The sequence below is a fragment of the Balearica regulorum genome, chromosome 21 (assembly GCF_011004875.1).
Source record: "Balearica regulorum gibbericeps isolate bBalReg1 chromosome 21, bBalReg1.pri, whole genome shotgun sequence".
NCBI lineage: Eukaryota > Metazoa > Chordata > Aves > Gruiformes > Gruidae > Balearica > Balearica regulorum.
In genome coordinates, this window is record NC_046204.1 from 6,165,066 (window position 1) to 6,188,851 (window position 23,786).

Genomic DNA, 23,786 nt, shown 5'->3' on the forward strand with positions numbered 1-23,786 from the left:
CTCTCTTCATACCCTTCCTCTTGTGTTCTCACATCCCCTTTCAGATGGAGTTTCTCACAAGTGCTCAGTCTCGGTGTTCTTTTTTTTTTAATTATCTGACCCATCCCACATGCCCTTTTTGTTAATTAAAAATATTTCATTTTCACAGTAGGAGGACTGATTTCAATTTTCATGTTAAAATATTGGCACTGTAGTTTGCTTTCTTGTCTGAACTGGTATAGGGAATTGTTTATTTTGCTTTTTGTTTATTACTCTTTTGGAGCAGAAAATCTATTTTCCCTGTTAACTTAGAGAATGACCTGATGGTTCTAGGTTGTTTTTATAGTTATGTCTCCATATCAGTGCAGTATAAGCTTATATCGTGATCCTTTTTGCATAGGGAATCTAACCAGTGTACTCAGGTTTTCCAGTAGAGCTTAAGCAGACTCTGTGTTTTGAAATTTCTACTCTGAGTAGTGCCCGTGTCAGTTTGTAGTTGATAATGTACAGAAACAGGTTTTTCTGTCAGCCAACTTGATCTTCACTTTCTATTCATAATTGAAATTATCAAAAGATTTTGCAATTGGAGCTTGGTTAATATTGTTAATACATGATCCAGAATTTAATCTAGAACCCTTTGTAGCCACCGTGTTTCTCTGGAACAGAGACAGGAGGTCTGAAAGTGAGTAAACCCATATTTTTTTAATTAGGACACCAGGCCATGGATGTGCATGGAGGCCTCATCTGCTAGTAAGAAGGTGATTTCACGTATAGTCAAGCTTCTGATCATAATCTCACTTCACTTCAAGAGTTACCAAAAAGATGCTTGCTCTAATTTCATGTGATCTGCAGCTGAGGTAAATGTGTGTACCCCTTTCATCTGTTTTCTCACAATCACTCTGCTGAGATCTGAAGGCTGTGAGCTAAGCAATGTGGCTGCTGATTGTATTCAAGATGTCAAAGTTAGAAATTGTAGTTAGTTTAGTTTGAACAGCAGTAATGCAAGGAATAACAACCAAAAAGTCATATCTAGAAAGCGAGGTCATGCTTTATGAGAACCAGATTTTTTTTTTTTTTTTTTTTGGTACTGAATATGACACAAAATGTCAATCCAAAAGATGGGCAAAGGAAGTTTTATCCAGCGTAGGGTAATGATAAGTAACAGGCCTGCACAAGATGTCTTTGAACCATGTGCTGTGAGGGGTAGTTTGGGTGTGGATACATTAATGGTGTAATAACAAGATTTTGCACGGTGGCTTTGTCCTCAGTAAGTGTTGTGCAATCCAAGATAATACACCCTTTCCTGAAGGGAGGGTGACTGAGATGTCACCTGGGGGTACATTCCTTGTGTGGGTGTCACACAAGGAATACTTCTGTTTTGCATTTCATCCAGTGTTAAAGCAGCTGCTGCACTTGGACAGACCATGGATGCTGCAGCGACCTGAGCTGTGACAGAGCCAGTGCTGGAATCTGCCTGGGGGGGGGGTGGGTAGTGTGTGTGGGATGTCGGGATTGTGGGTTAGGAAAACGGGAACATTTGGGGGCAAGGGGTTTCTGGAGAGGAGGCTAAGCAGAGGTGAGACTGAGTAGGAAGCCAGAGTGGTGAGAGGTGTGTTGGAAGGAGGCAGAGGGCATGAAATACTGGGACTGTAGCGAGAAGGGCTGGATTGGGAAAGTAGGAATGTAAGATGTGGGGTGGCGGGAGCCCTTGCTGATCTGGGGTTCAAAATGGTGTGGTAAGGAAGAGTTCCCAGCAGTGTACCAGTATCTCCAGGGCTATGTCCTTAGCCACAAAATAATACAAATACTGAACTTTGTTGTGCAGGCACAGGGCTCTGGGTTAGCTTGTCTCTTGCTGGAGGTAATAATGCTGCTTCATGGTCTGTGGCCAAGATTTAGGGAGATATGTCCTCCTAATGCCCAAGATGCACAGTAATCCACAAAGAGAAAGAATTCTCTACAACAGTTGGTGAGGAAGGATCTGCTTAAACCTGGCTTTGTTTGTGTTGCCATTACATTAGAGACTAGGTGTTTGCTGTAATGGTTTTAAGATTAGGTTTTTTTATCTTGATCAGCTAGAGGCAGGAAGAGGTAATTCAAATGTGCCCATAGAGAAGTGGCAGTCTATTCCCAACTGTCTTTTGCAACGAGGCATAAAATCCTTCAGGGAGAAGGCAGGGATCCTTCACTCTGATGTGTGACTGATGTGTGTGATTACAGTGGAAGAATTTGCTAGGAGTATAACGTATGTATTTGGCAAAATTGGAAGCTACTATATTGTTCACACTTCGATGCTGCTAGAAGTTGGAATACCCAAAGCGAAGCCCAGCATTCTTGATTTGACCAGGATTATTTTTTTTTACGTTCATAGCACTTGGGACATGCTGGCTTAGTCTGCGCAGCTGTGTCTTCTGTCACTGGCTGGCTCCAGTGTGTGTGCCCGTTTGTATTCATTCTCTTTTGGCATGAATGATGACTACCTGCTGCTTTGATGGTAAAACTGGTGGGTTTGTTCCCCTTTCTGACTGTATATATAACACTGATTTATAAGCTGGGAAATCCAGCTTTGCTTGATTAAACAAATTACATACAGTAAATAATGCATTTGTGATTGGTTTTGACAGAGAAGTGTAGTTCAGCCTTTAAAACATAGCTCAATCTGCTTCTCGGTAACAGTGTTCGACTGCCATCAGTGTATTGTCTGTTTGCTTCCTCTACGACTATTGTAAGATAGTTTTGGTGATGTCTCCGGATCAGGTGTTTCTTGCTGTCAGTACACTGTAAGAATTAATACCAAGAGTCTTGAATGAATGTAGTGCTGATTTATTCATTCTGTTTAGTTATCAGTCAAAGAATGACTGTCTCCAGAACCATCAGGTGAAACATCTGCATGTGGCATGGTCTTGCTTTTTGAATGATTTGCAGACTTTGATTTTGGGGGCTTTCATGTCTTTGGAACTTGGGTTTTCAAAACCCAGAAGAATTTGTTTTCAGAGTGTGTCAAATCTGAAAACTCAAGAGGCATTCTGCCCCTTCTCTTCGGAGTTAAAAACCTCAATTTCACCAGTTTCCTGGGTAATGGCAGGCCAAACGTAAGGACTTTGTTTTCTGCTTCAGCTGGTGTATTCCATTGATTTCTGCAGAGCAAAAATATGCTGCTAGGGTGAGGAAAATAAGACCCTAAATTGTCAGAGTTGAGATGCTCAGCTATAGTAATAGAAAAAAGTTTTAGAGACTTTGAAAAAAACTGTGTCCTGAAATCTTCCCATTTGTTTCTTTCACAAAAGTTATTTACTATTTCCTGACTTTTTTTTGTTTGTGTCAGCAAGGAAGGCTCATCTTGCTTCTGTTATGGCTCTCAGCTTTCAGATGAGGAGAACTAGAGTACCAGGAAAGGATATGAGTTACCCAAAAAGTCTGTGACAGAACTGGGAACTAATGACTCCCACTCCTGTGTTTTAACCGCATGGCCAGTCTTCCCCAAACATTTTTGATTTTGGATTAAAATGTATAGAATTGGAACTCTTGGTGCTTTTTCAATTTCCTTGTTTTACTTCCCAGGCATACACATAGAGCACATTTCAATTGCAACAATGACATTAACAATTGTGTATCAGTGAACAACTGTAAAATATTTGTGCAAAGGGTAGTTAACAAGGAAAACTCAGGCATATCTCATTATTTTGAACTTTGAAGTAAGATTCTTTGCCGTTCCAGTGACAGAGATCCAGAGTTAATCTGTTGAATTCACTAGGGTTTGTTTGGATTTATATTTGAGTAAATGTGAGCAGAATTTCTTGTTCTTACGAGGAAGTGAAATGCTCATAATTCCAGTAATCTTCTAAAAGGGTGCATTTATTCCCAAAGTAAAAAAAAAAAAAAAAAAAAAAGTAAATTAATATAGGGAGTGCAGTAAGGTCGTAAATAATTTCCAGTAAATGAGAGAGTAGTGTTTCATCCTGAAACAGCTAGTTTATTTGGGAGCTGTTTATTGACTTACATTTGAACTTCACGGGTTAAATGCTTTGGTCAAGTAACTGAACCTGGCTACAAAACACTTGTCTGTCAGTTAATGTGTGCAAAGTATCTGAAAGTAGATCTTTTGTGTAATGAGAAGGTTCTGAAAAAGCTTCTTTTACCTCTCTTTGGTTCTCTCCTATGCTTGAATCTCTCGCTTCACAATGCTTTTCACTGAAATTTTCTTGAGCTTCTTCTGCCAAGAGTTTACAGACTGGAATTCTTGAGTGCCTGAGTATGTTTTCTGGTTTGATTCTATTCACAGTTGAATAACATCTTCCAAAAACTGTAGGTGAAAACTGGATCTGATGGGTTAGATTTTAGTTTTAACAAATCTCAAATAATTAACACCAAGACTGGAGTACAAGAACACCATTAAAAGTGCTAAGTCTGATACTAAAAACTTAAGAAGTGCTTAACATTGCACATCCCCACTCCCTCCAACATGATTTTTATTTACTGTATCCAAACAGTCCAAGTCTTCCTCACAAGTTGTCTTCCTCCCTAGTGGGCTGATCTCCTTCCTCTCCAGTTCTAGTCATGAGTTTCTTCTAGTCTAAGCTTTTTCATCCCTTCAGTTGATTCTTTGTCCTCTATATGAATTATATGGCACTTTCTTTCCAAAACTTCACTTTGAAGGTCCCCTTGAAAGCAAAGGAAATAGTCTTCCTCTTCTCAGTTCCAGTTCCTGGTCATATGGTGATGAGGAGAAATTGCTATAGAGAAAGTCTGTTTTGCTTCTGAAACTCCATGTGGGAATTCAATGATGTGAAGATATTGCACAATAGGCAACTTTGGGAGTTGTGAGTGGCTTGAGAATGGAACCAATGGCTTTATAGAAGCCTTCCTGCACTTTCTGGTTAGCTAGGGGAAACCATGAGCTTTACAGAACTCCAGACAAAGACTTTGACATGAGGTAAGACCAAGCTAAAGTCAGAGCTGGTGCTAATGGATTAATCTGTATCAGTGCAAAGGCCCAAAACAAATAATGCTGTTGTGGGTCATCTAGATTTACAGTCTGATTACTCCAGCAAACGAGCAGCAGAGAAGGCTTTTGCTTTAAATTAAACCGGTGCTAGGGAGATGTGAAGAAAGGGCATGAAGGATCTTTAAAATGCCTCAGCCTTCACATGGTATTACCTGTCCAACCTTTATTAGCCACCATTTTCTTTACAGCTATAATGATCAAGTGGCTATCCTGTCTGGACTGTGGAAGATTCACCCTTGAGCCTCTCCATTTCTAGCAAGGTATGGGAGGAAGGGCATAATACAAATTACATTCAAGTAATAACATCTTTGTCAAGAGCTTTCTCTGTGGAGAATGACAACGTGTAAATCTACCACTCTTTCAGAAGCTGTAGTCAGAATTACTGAAACTACAGACATGATGTGATCTTTCTTCTAAGGTCGTCGCTGGCTCAGCCAGCCTGTGGGCGTAGTAATTCTGTGATAAGGTTTTGGTTTCTTTCATGGAAGCCAAGTCTTTCCTGAGAGCACTGAGTTCTCTGTCAGCTCTTCTCATGTTTCATTCTGAGTCAAAATGCACTTTAGTTTTGAAGCTACTATGCACCAGAAAAAAAAGACTTTTTATACAGATTCTTTTTTTGTTACATTATTTATCACCCTATATAAAGGTAGTAGTATTAGTCAAGATAACAAAAACAGATTTATAAGATTTTGTTATCCATGACAACTTTGTATCAATGATATTTGTAAAAGAAATGTAATTGAAAATTAAGCTATGTTATCATTATTATTAACATGATCAGTCACACATTTATAGCTGCTTAAATTTTTGTTTCAATGTTCTGAATGACTTAACCCAATCAAACAGTGAATAAAATGACAGACATATAATCATATCTTGTTTTGCATATAAACATTTAATCCAAATCTATGGTAGCAGAAATGCATGCTTACACTTCCAGAAAATTTTACTTTTTAAGCATAACAATACCGAGAGTGACTTTGCTGCTTCTGGAAGGTCAGAGAGTAGCACTGCCATATATTGTACTTTTAAATTGAGGATATGTTTGGCTGGAATGAAAACCAGGGAACATGAATGGAGTCAATGGGCTTTTTGTGGGGGGATTTACAGATCTCGGCCAAAGCAAGACCTCTTGCAGTAAGACTAATATGAGCTGAGAAGATTCTCTTTTACCAGTACAACTAGGTTCTCTGCTGTCTGGAGAACTCTTGCAACAGCTATGTTGTGGCTCAGAGTTAGCAAAAACAATTATTGCTGACAGTATTTCTGAGCTTCCAGTCAGGAATTGGCTGTTTCACGTAAGTACCTTTTGACATTATATTCTATGATTATAAAAAAAAAGAAGTAACCTTATTGTTGCATGGGAACAGACCAGGATGCATATCCTTCCATAGGTCGTTCATTAATTGCCAAGAAATTTTCTGTGCTCAGCAAGAACACAGCTGGTTGAGACAAAAGTCCCGAGTTGCAAACAAACAAGAACTAGGCTGTTCTTTTATTTTAGATTGCTGGTTTGTGTATGTATGAAACTTTATATAAAGCAAGGAAGCTGGTTTCTTTTTCTATTATTTTTACTAGAGAACAGAAACGCCCTGTGAGAATGTCCATCTACTGAGACTACAGTTACTGAAATGACTTGGGATTTCCCCTATCTATTGGGATTTTACTATGACCCCAGCTCATTATAACCATTTTTTTTCCTGCTGGGAACTCTTGTTTTGAGTCATTGCTACATTTCAACAAGTATGCAACAAGAGCTTCATAGCATCTTCCTTGTTGATCACAGTGGACCAATGTACCAAGGTAAATTATATATATATTGATAAATATGTAAATGATATATATATTGATAAATACCAAGCTAAATCAATATAGCTCCGCAAATTATGTTATCAAGAGCACCTGCAATGTATTTAACGTATTGCAGAATGGTTTGATTGATGGGACATAATTAAATAGATTGACAAATATTTAATACTACGAATAAGAGAAGTGTATGTGGCAGAAAATAAGTATCAGTAGCAGAGTGGCAGAGAGAGACATAATTTTGCCAACCTGTGGCATGCTTGGGATAAATGAGATTTTGTTCCTTTTTACACATTCAGACAAGTTCAAATACTTTGGCAGCTACAGCTAGTTCAAATTCTGATTGCTTGCTCACTAAGTGCTATTTCTCGATGAGATCACATTACACAAGTGTTGTCCTCTCTCCCATCTGTTCTCTTTGGGCTATTGAAAGATTTCCAGAGAAGTTTAGTATGTTGGCTTCACTTAGAGTGCCTAAAATCATTGGGATCCTGAATGCTCTCCCTGCGTGTTGTTGCCACAGTGCCGCTTTCCAAGATCCCCAGGAAGAGAGCTCTTCAATGGCTAAAATGCATGAATGGATTAAGAGGGGTGTCAGGAAAGTCATTCTTGGTGACTACTTATTTTCCTTCCTTTAACCATGAGATTCTTTGGGTTTTATTACAGTAAATGCTTTCATTTTTCTTTTTTAATTTGTTAAGAATTCCACCTTTCATTTGTACCCCCTATAGTATGTAGCGTGTATCCCAACAAGCACTGCCTTTGGTACTACTGAGACTCCTAGTGAAATTTTAGGGTCTGCTGTTGTTTCATCTAATTACGTAGCAAGAGTTTAGTGATTTTCATCAGTGTACTGCAATGCTCTAAATAGCAACACTGACAGACACTGAAATACAGATTTTAGACAAGGTTATTTTAATATATATCCTTTTAAATTCAGTGGTCTCATTTATCTGTTTGACAGACATTTAGAGATGACACTACTCGCCGTGTTTTTTTTTTCACTGATACAGCTAGATATATATTAACTGAACATACATATTAAAAACCACAAGGAACCATGCTAAAGCTACAATATGAGACTAAAATCAGCCACTTCAAAATCAGAAAATGTCATGAATACTTTTACTTGAGCACATGTGTAACAATGTTACTTCTGCAGTATTCTATTACTCCTTTTTTTACCAGGCTGTCACTGCTAGCAGCACAATGAATAGACAGTGCTGAAGGAATGTCCTGGGCATGTGTTAAAGAGACTTTCCCTCATGGCTTAGCTGGGTTTCTGCATTCTTTTGCTCCAGGTATCAAGCGACATATGAATAACCGCTGGCTTACAGGACTTTCTCTGATCCCCTCCACCTCAACTCCACATCACACACACAGATGGTCAGCACAGATCAGGTAGTCAGTGTAAAAACTACTTAGCGTTAGCTAAACTCAGCATTAACTAAATTAGTTAAAATAGAAAATGCCAAGCAACCTTGTCTTTGGGTATTGCTACCTTTAACACCTAAATCAAAAGGAGATTCAGATGTTAGAGACAGATGCGGCATTATAAATAATAATAGCATGCTCATTGGGGCTTTCCCCTTTTTTTTCTGATAGGCATTGTTCTCTGATAGAAGAGCAGAGAAATAGGGGTTGTTTGTTTGCTTGTGTTTGTTCTGCTTTTTTTTTTCTTGTATATTACCATAGAGTATTATTTTCTAGGAAATATGGGCAACATTTAGAGAACAGTAGTGTGGGTTTGTTATAAAACGGAGGTGCTTATTCCAGTTACTGACAGGACTTCTTTTGGAAAGCCCCTTTCATTGTATTTGGACTCAAAGCACACAAAGTCTGAAATTAATGCATTCAGTTAAAAATGCATGCAGGTTGGAACATTCCTATCACACACCACCTCTTCACCCTTTTCATTGCTGTTGCTTTTATTACAGACTTGTAATAGCATTGTGTGATGTAATAGCCTTTTTGAAAAGCCAGCAGCAACAATAAGCACTTTCCACTTCCCATCCTTTTAAATATCTAGTTCAATCAAGAATGAATTTAGGAAGTTCTAAGAAGGATGGCAGCTGGGAAGCCTGGTTTCACTTTGGATGTGTGGGATGGAATCTTAACACTAGTCTCTCACCGCAGCTTTTCCCCCAGTGAGAGTGTTCCTAGAATTTTCCCTCTTTATCCGAGTCATCTTCTTCCATGAAACTTTGTAAAACTTAATGACTTTGCATCCTCAGACAAATTAGATTGAAGTTATCCAATGGGTTAAAAAATTGACACCATTGATTAAAAAGGAACCAACATACATATATATACAAAATGCTCAGTATGCTCATTTCAGTCTTATTTTTTCTGGAAAACAGGGCAGAAAACTCTCACTGTTGCCAGTCCTGGGAAAGTCTTTCACACGATTTTTTGTACTCAGATACTTAGATTTTGTATCAGATGCATTGACCTCAGCAGTATAACTTACAGAGGCTTAAACTTTCCAGACTGTGTCTTACATTAATTCCTGTCCTTTTACTAGAAAAGCTTAGACAGGAGCTGATCAGACAAACAAAAAGGAAGGGAAAAAAAAACAGGGGGGGGAGGAGAAAAAAAAAAAAGACAGAGCTCACCAATTGTCCTCACTACTATGTCATTTGAAACTGCACTCATGAATTGGGAGAATTGCCTAATGGCATATTATTACACAAGATTAAGATACTTCCTTTATTATTATTTAATTAGGAAAACCAAGAATGTAATATTTGGACGCTCAAATACTTAGTTGTCTCTAGACCTTAAAGGCATACCTACCACAATCAGCTTTTATAGCTTAGAGAGCTTAGAAACTGAGAAGTAACCTGACAGAGTGAAGAAAGGAGGTTAGATTTATATGTCAAATACACAGTGTGCGAAGTTCTGAAAATGCCTGGGTTTTATAAGATGGTATTCTGGAGAAAGAGGCAGTTAGTTAAAAAGAAAAGAGTTACAGCTGTGAATTAATGAAGATATTTACATCACCCCAGGGCCCCTGTGGAATGCTCTCATCTTTGGCACTCTGTTGTGATGGCAGTGAGGTAGCTGTGGGTCTTTAATAAAATAATCTATTATCTGACTTTCAATCTTTTCTCATTTCTTTAGTTTTTCTTTTTTGCTGATAAGGGTGAGAAGCAAAAAACCATGGGTGTGAGAATTCAAATTCTCATTCTTTTCCTGAGCACCTCAGAGAGGTTTTCGAGGCAATCTGCCCTTTTTTGAAGTGGCTAACTTTTACTTTTGACAAAACTTTTAGGGCAGATAAGAAAGCTTTGTGATACCTTAAACCAACTGAAATCTTTTCAGGCACCAGAGCCAAAAAACATTATCTGGAGTAACAAATGAAAGTGAGTGAAATGACGAGTAGCAGTCCAAGGGATGATTGGCAGCAACAGGAATTGATTTCAAATGGGATTGGAGGAAAGAGAAGGATTCTCAAGAGGATGCTTTGTGGTATGTTGGTGTTTAAAGGACAGTGTGTAAAGCTTTTAAACCTTTGCGGAGTCACCCTGGCTGGTTGTGAGTTTTCACACTCTCATCCAAACAGGAGTAAAATGACTGTACTGAAAAAAATGAGTGTTTCTTACTGGGAATTCTCTTGAGGTTTGGTTGCAGCTCTTGAGAGTGTGGCGGATGGACGGGGCAGGGCTTGGACTCATGCCTGGCCAAGGCTTTGGGGTGGTGAAGTGCTCTGAGGGCAGCCTAGATGACTCAGGAGCCTGTGTTTCTGCACAGCCAGCCGTGTACCGCGAGTGACAACCTTGGTGCATGCAACCGACTCACAGAAACCCGCCAGCTCTGGGACTAGTGATTGACGCGGTTTTGTTTTGTTCTTTTTTTTTACTTTTCTTTTTTGGGCAGCCCCCCTCCCCCTTCCTTCTAAATTGTTTTCTCAGCTTGCTTGAGTCTCAAAGCCTCTCTCCTGCTTGTCTTGAACAGCTGGAATGGCTCTGGACTGAATGAACAGACACGGAGCTAGACTGGACTGGAGGATCTCAGCCTCCGGGAGGAGCAACCTGGCTGTCTAACCTGCGATGCTGGGAGCTAGGGAGATCTAGCACCACTGCAGATGGCTGCCTGCAGCCTGGCACTAGGACTGTGGCTCCTGCTGCTTCTCCAGGATATCCAGACAGCCCCACAGGTAAGGCAGGGTGGCACCAGGATCCTGCAGCCCCTCAGGACGGAGGATCCTGGAGAGGTGTGGGGGCACCCTGGGCTGCAGGGCTATTCTGCCCATAGGCAGAGTGCTGGGTAGTGGGCATCCACAGAAACAGATTTTGTGCAACACAGGGTGATAAAGGTGTAAAGGAGAGCAGCCAGAAGAGTTCGCCCTCTCTGGGAACTTTGCAGGCAGGAGCAGGGGATAGGAGCTATGATCTGCATCTTTTTTGGCATTGCTAGTGTTACTGCACCTCCAGGTGCAGGGGTGGGGGACTGTTCTCGTTTGTTTGGGTGAGTGGCTTTTATTTTTGCCTGGACGGCCAGGTGCTCTGTGACAGGCACATTCCTTGCAGAGCTTGGTTCGGAGGGCTTCTGCTCACTCTGCTGATGTGAGTCAGGGCTGGCAAATTGAAAGTTGTAAAGGCAAACAAAACAATAAAATACCTTCCTCTTTGCAACCGCCCACCCTTCTTGACACTGGCTTCCTCATGAATGGGCTATTATTTCTGCATCAAATTGACTTAAAATAGACATAGCCCACTAGTTGCACTCAGCTGATGCTGTAGATGTAAGTTAGCTCCCCACTCAGATCATATCACCTCTTGTGGGTTTGCTCCCCCCCCCCGCCCCCCCCTTACCCCTTCCTCCTAGTGCATTACGTGGCAACGAGCCCTCAGCATCTGGCATAAATCCAGGTAATTTCCCTGGCTGATGCTTGTGCACACACATTTGAAAAAAAAAAGGTCAGTTGCAGAGGCTCTTTGCATAGGTAAAGTCAAGTAGGTGAGTAATTGCACACTGTGTTGGATCCTCAAATTGGCCATTTTCCCTTGCAGTGGAAATATGAGCATATACTAGCCTAAGGCACCTGTCTGTACATTGTAAATTAATAATATAGCACATCACTTGGGCTGTTGGGAGATTTTTTACAAGAAACTGACTTCAATTTGATCTTTGAAAATAACCAAGTCCTGCATCCTCTTCATAGACATTTGAAAAAGATCCTCCTGGCTCTTTTGGTAAGAGTGGGAGTCTGCCCTTGAGTCTTTAGTTGTAAATTCCCCTCCCACATTGCAAGTTTGCTCTGCATCGCCCTGGTTATCTGTCCTGCCGCTGTCTCCTTCCTGAAGTACAGAAGGATCGCTGTTCTGTTGGATTGGAGTCTGTAGTCTTCCACACTTGAGGAGTACTTAGGAGGGTGTTCAGATAAGCTTGTCTGGTCTGCTGAATGCAAACTGCTTTAGAGAAAGGTATTAGAGAGAAGATGGTATTTTTGCTATTTGACATCACTTTTGGTGTTTTGTTCACAAAATAAAAGGGGCAGAGAGAAAATTTGGTTTTCTGATACTCATTGTCAACATTCAGACTCACTGCAAAATCATCAGTTATATGGAATAAATATGTGGATCTTGCTGGGATAAGCAACTGGCTTTTCACTGTCTTTCTGTATTGCCTCCATCACAACAACATTTGCTTTTACTGCTACTGGACTACAAGTGATGCTGCTTATTGTGAGCAAGTCACAGCTTATTGGTCATATTTTAAAGCGTATTCCACCTCATTTGAATCCACAGTTTGGGTTTTGTTTTAATATTCACCTCTCACTTGTTAATAATGTCTTTACTGTCAAACAGGTGAAGCTTGACTACTTGAGGTCTTAGATTAACAGCTTCTTTTGTACTGTCAGAATTTGGATAGAAGGTTGAAAGGGAGTCAACTATTTTGCTACAGTATTAGTCAGTTCTAGAATAGCCAACACTGGTAGAAGATTTTTTTTTTTTTTTTACCGTAATATGCTTTCTTCCTGACTTACAGCTCATTTGTAGCAAGCTGGTTTCTTACTCTGCCTCACCATCACTTTTTCTCTATGAGCTCAAAAGACCATAAATAAATGAGTCAAACCTTGTCCTGACTGAATTGCAGAGTAGCCCACTGAATTCAGCACTGTCTTTACAATTGCCGTTATTTAAATTGGAATAGCAAATATGTTTGTAGATACAAGGAAAGTGAGAAGATATACAAAAAGCCTGTTTTCTAAAACAAATTCTCAGAAGCAAGCACTGAGAAACCCAAATGCTTTTGAATCAAATACATTTGCTTTATTTGATTTGGTCTTGATGTGCAATGCTTTAAAAAAGTAAAAATATGGTTGGCCTGATAGGTCAATGAAAGCACTAAGCCAAGGGATCCCTGGCCATCCTGTTACAGAGCAGTCTGAACAGGATATGAATTGTGGTCTTTTCTTTCACTAGACATATTCCAGCTCCTGCTAAATCAAAAACCTTTATTTGAAGTGCATGCAGGAAAAGATCAGTGAAATTCAGTCTCTGCCTCCCTCCAGTTGAACAGGACACTGAATCCAGTTTAAGAACTCCTTGTATTGGAGCAAAACCAGATACAAATTACTAGTCTGATACAGATTAATGGCTTGTTCAAAGATGTTCAAAAAATGTGGACAGATTAACTTTGTAGCAGCAGGTTTTCTGCTATACTGGTGATTGCTTACCACACCAGCTTACCTTCTTGTTAGTTTAAACATTTATCTGTTCTTCTACAGCTGGCATAAAGCAGCATTAACTCTGCATTGTGTCCTCATGTCCAATCCAAATGAAATCAATTCTGATATGGTGGGCAGATGCAGAAATAATAATTTCTGTGAGGTTTCCCGTTACAGCTGTGCCCATCAGCAGAGACCTGTCACACAAAGGGGAGGCCCTGCTCCGGGCTACACAGTGCCACCACCTTCCTTGCATTGAATTTACTGCAAGTGACTGTGCAGCCATGGAGTGAGTTGTTTCATTGCAGTAACCTCCTGAAAACCAACTTCACAAATTCAGAAAGCAGAGTTTTCAGTCAAATGAACTGGAACTGAGTCATGCTCTGGAAACACAATTGCTTTGTCTTAAATGATCAAGGAGTTAGAGGGGAAGGAAGTGTAGGTGCAGGCATGAGAGGGGTGGTGGGATTGCACCCTTGGATGGCAAAGAGCTACAGGATTAGCATAGCTGTAATAGACACACATTCCCACTTTGCTAATCCATTCTTAGTACAGACCCATCCATTCAGAGTTTCCTCAGAATCAGAGGGAAGGACAAAGACCTACTGTCCACCATAGCTGGATTCCTCCACCAATACTTCTGTGATCTTCCTTGAATTTTAAAGGGGTTTTTTTTAATACGTATTAATGAACAGAACTAAGTACTATTGGGCAATACTGTGTGTCATTGGGATAAAATTGGTATTTCTTCATTGAGACCGGGTTAGCATTTGGAGAGGGGACAGGGAAATGTACAACATCTCCTTCTCTTTTCCTCAGGAAACACTAGGAAATGATGGTTTAAAAAGTGAAATTGTGCTAGAATTTTGAATTTCCCTGGCAGAATCTGAGTTCTGTTTCTGTCTGTCTTGAGATTCAGACAAGAGTGGATAAGGACAACGGATAGTCAAAAGATGAAAGAGAAAAATACTTTGAATGTTACTTAAACAGGATTTTGAGGTTACTGCATTTCATTCTGTTCTTTGCAGAGGTGAGAAGAGTTTGTTGTGTAAAACTTACTGGAGATTTCCTTGATGAAGCAAAGCCATGTACTAGTTGCTGCTGAGTACGGATTATAGCATGCTCTTCAGTGTTTCTAGGCATTCCAGGAAGAAGAGGAGGGAATGGGGCAGAAGTGAAAGTTCTTACACACAAATCCTTCCCTACAAAATAAGTAGCAAGGGGCAAAAATGATGAAGTGAATCTTCTTGCACTGGCTAATTGACATTTTCTAGAGGCATACTGGAGCCAGGAGAAATGGGCAACACTGTAAGTGGAGAATTTCTTAGCGCTTTCTTTTTTGTAGGCCTCTACACACAGGCACCATGGAGTCAAGAAGGTGAACCTCCCACCCCAACACTCACAGCTGATGCTTTTTTGTAAGAAGGTGATAGTGTTGAGGTTAATGTGAGGATGAAACTTTCGTCTATCTCCTTTGCTTTATCCCTCCCTTTCATTTCAAGAGTTATTTATGAGCAACTAGGACTTGCTAAGTCAAACCTTAACCTTCAGCTTCTGCCTAACAGAGTCTTAATTTAAATAAACTGGTTTTGCTCTGGAAAAATGAGTTTTATTAGTGATATTCACACAATCCAGAGTCAAAATAATTAAGTTCATATTTTTTTCAGAGACAGAGCTAAATTTCCACCATTAAAAAAGGATTCTTTAACTTAAGTTCATACTAACAAATCGGATAATGGTCCAAGGCAGGAGACTTTCCCTATTTTGTAGTTAAACCTCATATGTGTTGTTCAATATTTTATAATGCTTGGTTTTGTCCAAGCACTCACAAACAGAAATATATTAGAAATGTCTTAATGCTGAGATTTTTGTTGGCAATGAGACCAGTAAGGGCATATGTGCTTTTCCTTCCTGCTGTGTTCTTCCTAAGCCCTCGTATGATAAAGTACCACTTTTTACATTATTTTTTCCCTTTTCTCATCACTGCCCTTGTAGTTCCCTCCCTTCTTTTAGGTGATCCCTGTTCTGATTAAAGCTTGACAAGAGAGACATTTTCTTTAAAAGCTTCCACTGTTGGCTACCATCATCTCAGTCGCAATACCAGAAACCTAGTACGTAGCAGGCTCTCAAGTTTTCAGCCGTTGGTAACGCAGCTCAAAACAGTATGTATCTGTGCTGGGGAGATCAATGCTGCTACTGTCGGTGGGAATTTTTCTCAGAATTTCCCTCATCTAAACAGGATCATTCTGTGCTGTCTCCAGATTCCTTTGTAGCCACAGAGTTAGAAGACAACGAGCCTTTCCCCTGCCTGTTTTGGTTACAAACAGCATATGTTGTCCTCCAGAGCAAACTGCTAACCCAAGTTTTTGAATGGAAAGGTGCGTTTATGTTTCACTGGAAAAGCTAGAAAGAATGTAAACTGTAAGTTCTGCTGTAGCAGACTGACCTAGCCTGATAGCAGTTGTCCTCCCCTTAGCAGTTGAACTGCGAGTGTTGGCAGGATAGGAAGTGTTTGCAGCACCATTGGCAACAGTTGGGACAAGATTTGATGAAAGCAAGTAAATCTGAAGTTGAGGACCCAGTGGGACTGGAGGGACAGTATATCCTTTGTGCCCTACAGAGTCTGGCTGGGGTTCCCTGGTGCTACCACCACAAAAATACCCATAATTGTAGATAGACATTGGACCCAAACCAGGAAGGGCTTTAAAGGCATCTAAGAGCCAGGAACGGAACCACCAACCTTGAAGCTACAGGGCCTTTTCCTGCCCTCAGGTCGGTGGAGGCCTCACTGTCACATTGCTGCGGGTTTATACAGGGTTGAGCCTGGGCATCCAAGCTCAGTACTGGACTACTCTTGATGACAGGAGTTCACCCAAGTAATTTCAATATTTACCAGGTGAGGATTAGAAATCTGGTTTGTGTTCCAGCTGCAGTTTTTAGTAGGCTATGACTATACAGAAATGGTAAATTGCTATTGAAAATAAACATGTTGGTTCAACAACCTTAATTTCTGAGAAGTTATGCACATATGTTTCTTCCATAATTCTGTGGAAATCTAATGCTTTTTTTGGCCAAGCTACTAATTTTTTATTTATTTTTTTTTCTTTTTAATGGTATAGTTTAATCAGCGTTTAAATATTTCATAACTCCAGCATTCAGTCGTCATTCTGTCCAGGAGCAGCACGACAAATATGCATATTAAGTATTTTGTAGTTTCTCCAAATTTGGATGGATTTGATGGTTGATGTCTAGATTTCTGCCATTAAAATGGCGTAGCCAGCGGCTAAGGCACAAAAAACCCCAAACACTTAAATCCTATCACTTGGAGTCTTCTTATACACAGATATCTAAAATGATGGTCAAATCAAGAAAATGCGTAAGATACCTTTCCAGAAGCACTGAGTCTTGAAAGGGTTGGGACTCGAAAATTTTTAATCTAGAATTCCCAGTGTTTCTTGGTGAATTGCTTCCAGCAATCTCTTCCTAATCAGAAATACTGAGCTCATCCAAATAAAAGGTCAAACAAGCCAATATTTTATTGCAAACTTGCACTCTAATTTCCCTAATTGTACGTGAGATGTTGGAGGTGGTATTTTACCTGTGGGAAGAGCAGTTACAGGTGGTGAAACTGAGGTAATTCACATGTTCAGTCACTGAGTGGGTAAATTACCTCAGTTTAGGCCTATTGCTACCCACTAATAATGCACACCTTGGTTCCCTTTTCACTTCATATCTTTGGCTGGTTATCTTTTGGTTTAGTTAACTTATTACTCTGATATTCATTACACAGACAGAAAAATGAAAATTACATTCTCTTTGTATGTCTGACTTTCCTTCATGTTTTTCCCAAAAGTAGCCTAATCAAACCTGTGCAGCAAATTAGTTGGCACCATCATTTTATGGAAGACTTAAAACATTTTGAGACCTTGGCCCTTCACTTCTGCCATTTCTTCAAGGCATGTTCTTTGCTTTTGGACCCAAATTAATTAGTTTCACTCCCCCAAAAACTCATGGAAATTTTGGTGGATTCTTACTGCAAGAGGTTTTTTATTCCAGATGCATGAAAACTTGAAATTTAGCTTACAGAAATGCCTTGCATAAGTTAAGAAGCAGAGCCCATATCATTTTTAGTGACACTTGCCTTTCCACACTACCAGCTTTGCTTATATAATTTATTTGGAGCTTTTAAGCCTGAAGCGCTAAAGATATGGGGACTTGGTGCATACTCATGACCTTACCTTAAAGTATGCTGTCTACAAAGGGCCAATTTTTCTGCTTGCTTTAAGAGCAGAATTTTGCATCGTTGCATTGCTATTACAGGTCACAGTAGGAATCAAACAGCTTTAGGGTTTAGAGGGGAAAAAATAGAATGGGGAGATGATGACTGATGCTGAGCATTGTTATGTTACATTATTTATCACTGAAGGAATCTATAGGAAGTTTTGTACTTGTGAAACACCTCAACTGAACAGATGGCAACTCTTAAGATGTTCTGTGGGTAGCTATGGATTGGAAGTTGTGGGGTCTTCAGAATGTCGTTTCTCAACCATAGAAATTGTGTCATGATTTGTTAAAATGACTTCCTTTTACAGCAGAAGACCTTGAGCTTGGGTCAGTGAGGGTGGCTGCAAAGCTGTGCTGGTAACTGGTTACTTGAAAGCAGCATTTGCGGTGAAGCTGTGGATGTCATGTATTTTGTAGCTGGCTGTGGTATATAGCTGCCCTCTTGTGGGGAAAAAAAAAAAAAGAGTACTCTTGTATGTATAGTTTCATAATTTGTGTAGTATTTGTGCATAATTCATGCAGTAATTTATCACATCAGGTCAAATTCATAACCAGAATTTGCAATGCTATAACTAGGAGCAGAATCTAATCCTAAACTCGTGATTTCAGTATTTTAGACAAGGTAATTTTTTAAAAAGCAGCCTATCCCTCACACTTTTACACAGGCACTATTCTTTTATGTAAACCCCGAAAGAGACAATTAAAGAAGCTGTAAGCTTATGTGCTACATAAAGCATTCAAGAATTGTGTTCTTCCCCTGATTTGCAATTCATTTGCAGCCAGAGTTGATTGCCCAGGAGAACCAAGACGAGAAGATCAGGTTTTTTGTTGTGACTTCCCATAGCTCTTACAGAGAAATGAATACAGGATGACTTAGCTACAGCCAGGATGCTGTTGTTTCTTAAATTTTCTTTATAAAACTAGTTAATTCCCTTCATATTACGGAAGTGACTCCTGAACGACCCTTTGTCTAGTATACTAGTCTCGTTGTGTCATTTCCTGTTATTCAATTTAGTCTCAGAGTGGCTGACAAACCAGGGTGCTTCTCCATGCAGATGCGAGGAGATTCCACTTCCTTTTCCTACAGTCTAGGGCTTCCTCTTCAGGAAAGAAAAATACAGGGTGCACATTTGTAAACTTGATTTGAGTCGGACTGAGCAAGTAGACATCTGCTATTTCCTCTATACAGTAAGCTAGAAAAAATGCTTTGTAGGGAGGCTGTGTGGCCCAGTGGTTAGTGCAGAAATGTGTCAGGCAGGATTTCTCAGTTCTATTACTGGAGCTCGTTGAAATTTAATGGTTTCAATATGTTTCTATTTCTTGTCCTTTTGTTAATTTCCTCCTTGACTGAAAGTTCCTGTTTTCTGATGTAACCTGGGGCAAGTTAAATAACTTCTGTGTTTTATGGTCCTGCTGTGAAAAAAACAGCATATTAAACAGGACAATACAGCTGTGAAATGGGTTAGGTAATAAGATTCCATCTGCACTGCATACGAAGGCAGTAGGAGACAGTAGATATTATTTCAAAGGCCAATGGGAAATTCATCTGCAGAAAGTGAGATGTAGGTTTTCTGAAATACTCGGCTGCTCTACCAGTGTCATGTGGGAAAATCTCTGGGGAATCTACTGATTGAGTCTTTACAATAAAATGCCATTTATACATTCTAGCAAATACTGAAAATGAAATTCAGATAACAACATTTTTAGGGGATTATTAAGGGAGATGCCAAATTAAAAAATCAGATTTTCTCATCAGAAAACTTGTAGCACTGTAATTTCCCAGAGCATGTAGTGGCCCTGCCATACAAAAAGGAAGTCTTATTATATGCTTCTTGATACAATTCATAGCTGAGTCTCATTTTCTAAGCTAATATTGGAACTATCGCGTGGGATTTTTTTAACTAAACAAGTATCAGTTATGTAGTCAAAACAAAGGTTGTTCCTGAATACCTTCACTCGCAATAGAAGTGGGATTGGTTATTTAAGTAGGGGCTTCATTGTGTGAATATTTGTTTGCTGCAAACAAGAATTATCTTTGTGGATTACAGCCAATCTAGCTAGATTTAGATGATGCTGACCATGATACCACCTCTTATTCCAGTGCACACAGAGCTGGAAATCTGTTACAGATGGTAGGGATTCTTTTGTTTTATTTTCTAAAAAAATCCTTATCTCAAATTAATAATTTCAGAACAGTGATTTTTAGCCTTTTTTTTTTTTATTTGCTAACTGCTACAAGATTTCTAAAGGAGTTGCAGACTAATACACAAGCTTTTCTTAGTGATCTTAGTGTTCCTGCAGCTAGGTTTCAAAGCATGTTTGGAGCATTGGTTGAAAAACATTTTTTGTAGGGCAGTGCCACTACCTTTTTTATTGTATGAAACAAGGAGTTGGTTTCTGAGCACTGAAATGCTTTATACACAGATTGGGCTACTGCATTCCATTCCTATGTTTAAATGTCTTTCAGATAAAAGACCGTGCTGAGTGAAGATACATATTGAATTATTGCTAAATACACTGAATATCACAATCTTTGCTTAAGCATATGGGCAACAGGAATTTAGTTGCTTTGGGGATACTTGAACTTTCAAAAAGCTGTAGGCTTTTCCTTACTATCTGCAGCTACCATCACCTGATGCAGATACCAGGCTCTCCTCTAATGCAGAACTAATTGTTTTCTAATTGTGTCTTTTGTCTGTTTCAATTTCTAGACATCATTAACCTCATCTCATTCCTGTGACACACTTGAGAATTGGTTTTATGATGAAACTTCACAAAGCTGCTGTTACCAGTGTCCCTCAGGTCAGTATGTTTATAATTCAGTCAAATTAACATGGAGCCTTTCTTGTAGAGATAGTGGGAACCATGTGTAGCTGCAGAATTGTATTTTGTCTCTGAAGAAAAGTGAAATTTCATGAATCACTATCTAGTGTGGATCCAGATGTGAACTTGTTCCTCACTGCCTTGCTCCTGTTCAGTCTGCATGCAAACAATCTGTAAATTGCAAACAAGACACCTTGCTAGAATTTTTAATGTGTTTTTTACCTGTTGACTTGATGCTCTGAAGTAGCTAGAAGTAGGCAGGTCTAAGACTTAATTTCAACTTGCCTCAGGGTGTGAAATAGCACAGTGAAATTAAGCTAAGTAAGATTCTGATCAGAGACAAAAAATATAAAATGAAGGTGTAGAAAATCTGTCATCATCCTCATCGTCAAAACAGTTTAGGAAGTGTCTCGCATAAGAAAGGGAACAGCCCCTTGTTGGGGACACAGCGTGCTTTGCCGGAAGCTAGTTGTGACTCAGAGGCCCATGAGGTCAGAAGCAGGAAACACCTTGGTGAGACGAGATCTGGAAATGTCTGAAACTCCCCCTGTTGGCCAAAAACCCCCTCAGTGAGTGGGGCATTTTATGGTACTTCACCATTGTCAATATCTTTGTGTAGAAATGTTTTCGTTTTCTTTTTTTTTTTTTTAAAGGAAATTTTTGACATTTATTTGTGCTCTAATAATAGAGGGGTTTAGCACTTGGTGCTAGCATTTGCATGCAGTTACATTGAGGTTCCAACTGGGACATCTTGTACTGCTGGCCACACCACTAGAATCGTTCAAAAGTTGTCTAAGTAAGCAAGACCAGGGGATGGAGAAACTGGTCCTGTAAAAGAAGAAAAGGGGCCAGGATCTGACCCTAAGCCAGTCCCAAGAAAAGCCCTTTTCTCCTTCAAAACTATACTTTGCAAAAGCTCCCATAATGACAGATGTCATAGCGAGGTCTTGTGAAAAGCAGAGATCTGATTTACATCTGGCTGTAATGAGCCACGAGTCTCAATCATTTCACCTCTGCTTATTTTTGAAACTAATTTTGTTGCCCCATCCTCATGTCAGTCTTGGACATCTCTTCACATCCTCCAGGGCGTCTTTCACAACAGAAACTCATAAGAATCCTTTTTCGTGTTAATCGTCCACTACTCCTTCAAGCAATAACCTGTTTATATCTGCTACTAACTCAACTCCTCACTGCAAAGAAAGAGAAGCTTTTCTAAAATTCCATTTCATCCAAGTAGAGCACCTTGAACTCTTGATGCAGCCTGGCTTTTCTTTCTTTGGTGTTCCAGCCCACAGATGTACAGCTTTCAATCTGAACAAACTGGCACACATGCAAGCCACCCGCTGTTTCAAAGTTAATTTCAAGTTCAATTTCACGATAAACTTCAAACCTCAAAAGATAATTCTAATCAATTTCTACAGTTGCCACATCTCTTCTCATGTACTTAATTCTTGTGCAGGTAAAATGAGACTTCATACCTGGGATACCAGAAGAATTTTCTTTCTGTCACCACAGAACAAAATATTTCCCTCCTTGATGGGGGAAGAACAGAGGCTTTCATGGGAAATAATGATATATGCTAGAAGAGCTTATGTTATGCAGAAGTTGGTATTCCACTTCACTTCTGTTTATTCTGTTTATGGTTTTTTACCTTTTTTGTTTGGTTAGTTTTTTGGAGGTTTTTTTTGATTTAGACTCTAAATCAGATACCCAGCCCCACAAGATAGTGCTGCAGTCCAACACTCAAGATAATTTCCCACCCACATTTAACAGCAAATCCTCAGGAGTGAATGAATGCACATACAAAAGAAAAACACTTATTTCATCGACTTACTTTCAGTACATTTTTCTGTGCAGGTGATTGCAGCCGGTATTCCTATTGTTCAGGCTTTTGTCTGGTTGTTGAGCTATGAACACAATCAGTGGAGAACAGCACCAAGAAGACACTGTTAGGCAAGCTTCAAAGCTACTGCACCTGGGGCACACATCCCCCCTGCCCCGCCATTTCCATGTGTACAGGAAATCTCAAATAACTGAAGTTAAAGTTTTTGGGTCGTTGAGGGAGGAAGGGGAAAGTGACACACACATGCAGGTACACGTGTGCAGCTTGAGATTGAGCAATCGGCCCCCACCTTGAAAAGAATAGTCTCAGACAAGTAGTTTTGAGGAGGCGGGAGTGACATGGTTCAGGCTTGTCTGGTGGTATTTAGTGGGCCAAATATAGCACAGCTGTTTTTACCTGCACTCCTACATCATGCTTGCCAAAATACATTGTAGGTGAGTTATTTCCCTGCCAGGTTCATCCTCCCTGTGGTTAACTCTTTGTGATTGGGTGATGCAGGCTGGATGCTGAAACTGGGATTTGTTTCCCCCCTTCTGTTTTCCACCTGCGAAACATGCAACTCTGCCTGTCTTTGTGTTGCTGCTCTAGCTTTTCCTTTTGCTTCTGCAACTGCTGCTGTTTCTTATCCTCTGGTAGTTATTTCCACCTCCTGACAAGGCCATAAGGTCACAGCTAACCACTGCACTTTCTAATTTCTTTGGCATTATGGCCAGTGGTAGAATACCTCATCTGTTGCTTTAGAAGCTGAAACATGTAGGAATGCTTCTGTCCTTGCCTTTCCCATACTTCTAGCTGGTTAGTGTTTTTAAAAGCTAGTTACTAGAAAATGATTACAAGACATAGAGTCATGAATAGCTTATGTTTGGCAGGTACAAAGAGAAGACTGTGGTAATGTGTCAAACAGGTAAATGAGCATACAAGAACAATTCAGGGAGGTTGTCTCCTGTGATTCTGGATAGGTATCCTGCATATTTTGTTTTTCTTTCTCCAGGCTATGTTAAAAAGAAAGCGTGTCCTAGTGACCCAGATGAGGACTGCATGAGGTGTGGACCTGAACAATACGTGAACGAAGCATTTCAAAAACCACAATGCGATGCTTGTGTATCATGCGCAGAAGGTTTGCTTTCTGTCACACATACCTCACAGTTATATTCTCTCTGTATATTTTATTTACGTTTTATTTATATTTTATTAATTTAGAATTTCCAGCAGCAAAATTATCCATCCTTAGTTACTGATTTGGAGAGCAGAATGCTACCTTGTATATACTCAGTATCACTTCCTGTGTGACCTGGGACTACCTAAAAATTCTCTCATCCAATGCGATCCAAGTTGGATTTCTGCTTTCTGTCTTACATTACAAGCCATTG

At 39.8% G+C, this 23,786-nt stretch overlaps 1 protein-coding gene across 2 annotated transcripts in view; it reads left to right on the forward strand.

Moving 5' to 3' along the window:
* Positions 1-694: 694 nt before the first annotated feature.
* Positions 695-23,786, forward strand: part of TNFRSF8 (TNF receptor superfamily member 8) — a 33,610-nt gene continuing 10,518 nt past the window's right edge. The window contains exons 1-8 of one of the 2 annotated variants that reach the window (XM_075773170.1): positions 695-836; positions 5,173-5,244; positions 6,563-6,787; positions 7,314-7,402; positions 10,115-10,261; positions 10,748-10,949; positions 20,462-20,552; positions 23,408-23,533. In XM_075773170.1, the coding sequence (XP_075629285.1) occupies positions 10,878-10,949; positions 20,462-20,552; positions 23,408-23,533 (289 nt within the window). In that variant the 5' untranslated portion in view covers positions 695-836; positions 5,173-5,244; positions 6,563-6,787; ... (1 more) ...; positions 10,115-10,261; positions 10,748-10,877. Of the gene's footprint in view, positions 837-5,172; positions 5,245-6,519; positions 6,788-7,313; positions 7,403-10,114; positions 10,262-10,747; positions 10,950-20,461; positions 20,553-23,407; positions 23,534-23,786 lie in introns of those variants that run through there. The other variant, XM_075773171.1, reaches the window with a different exon arrangement.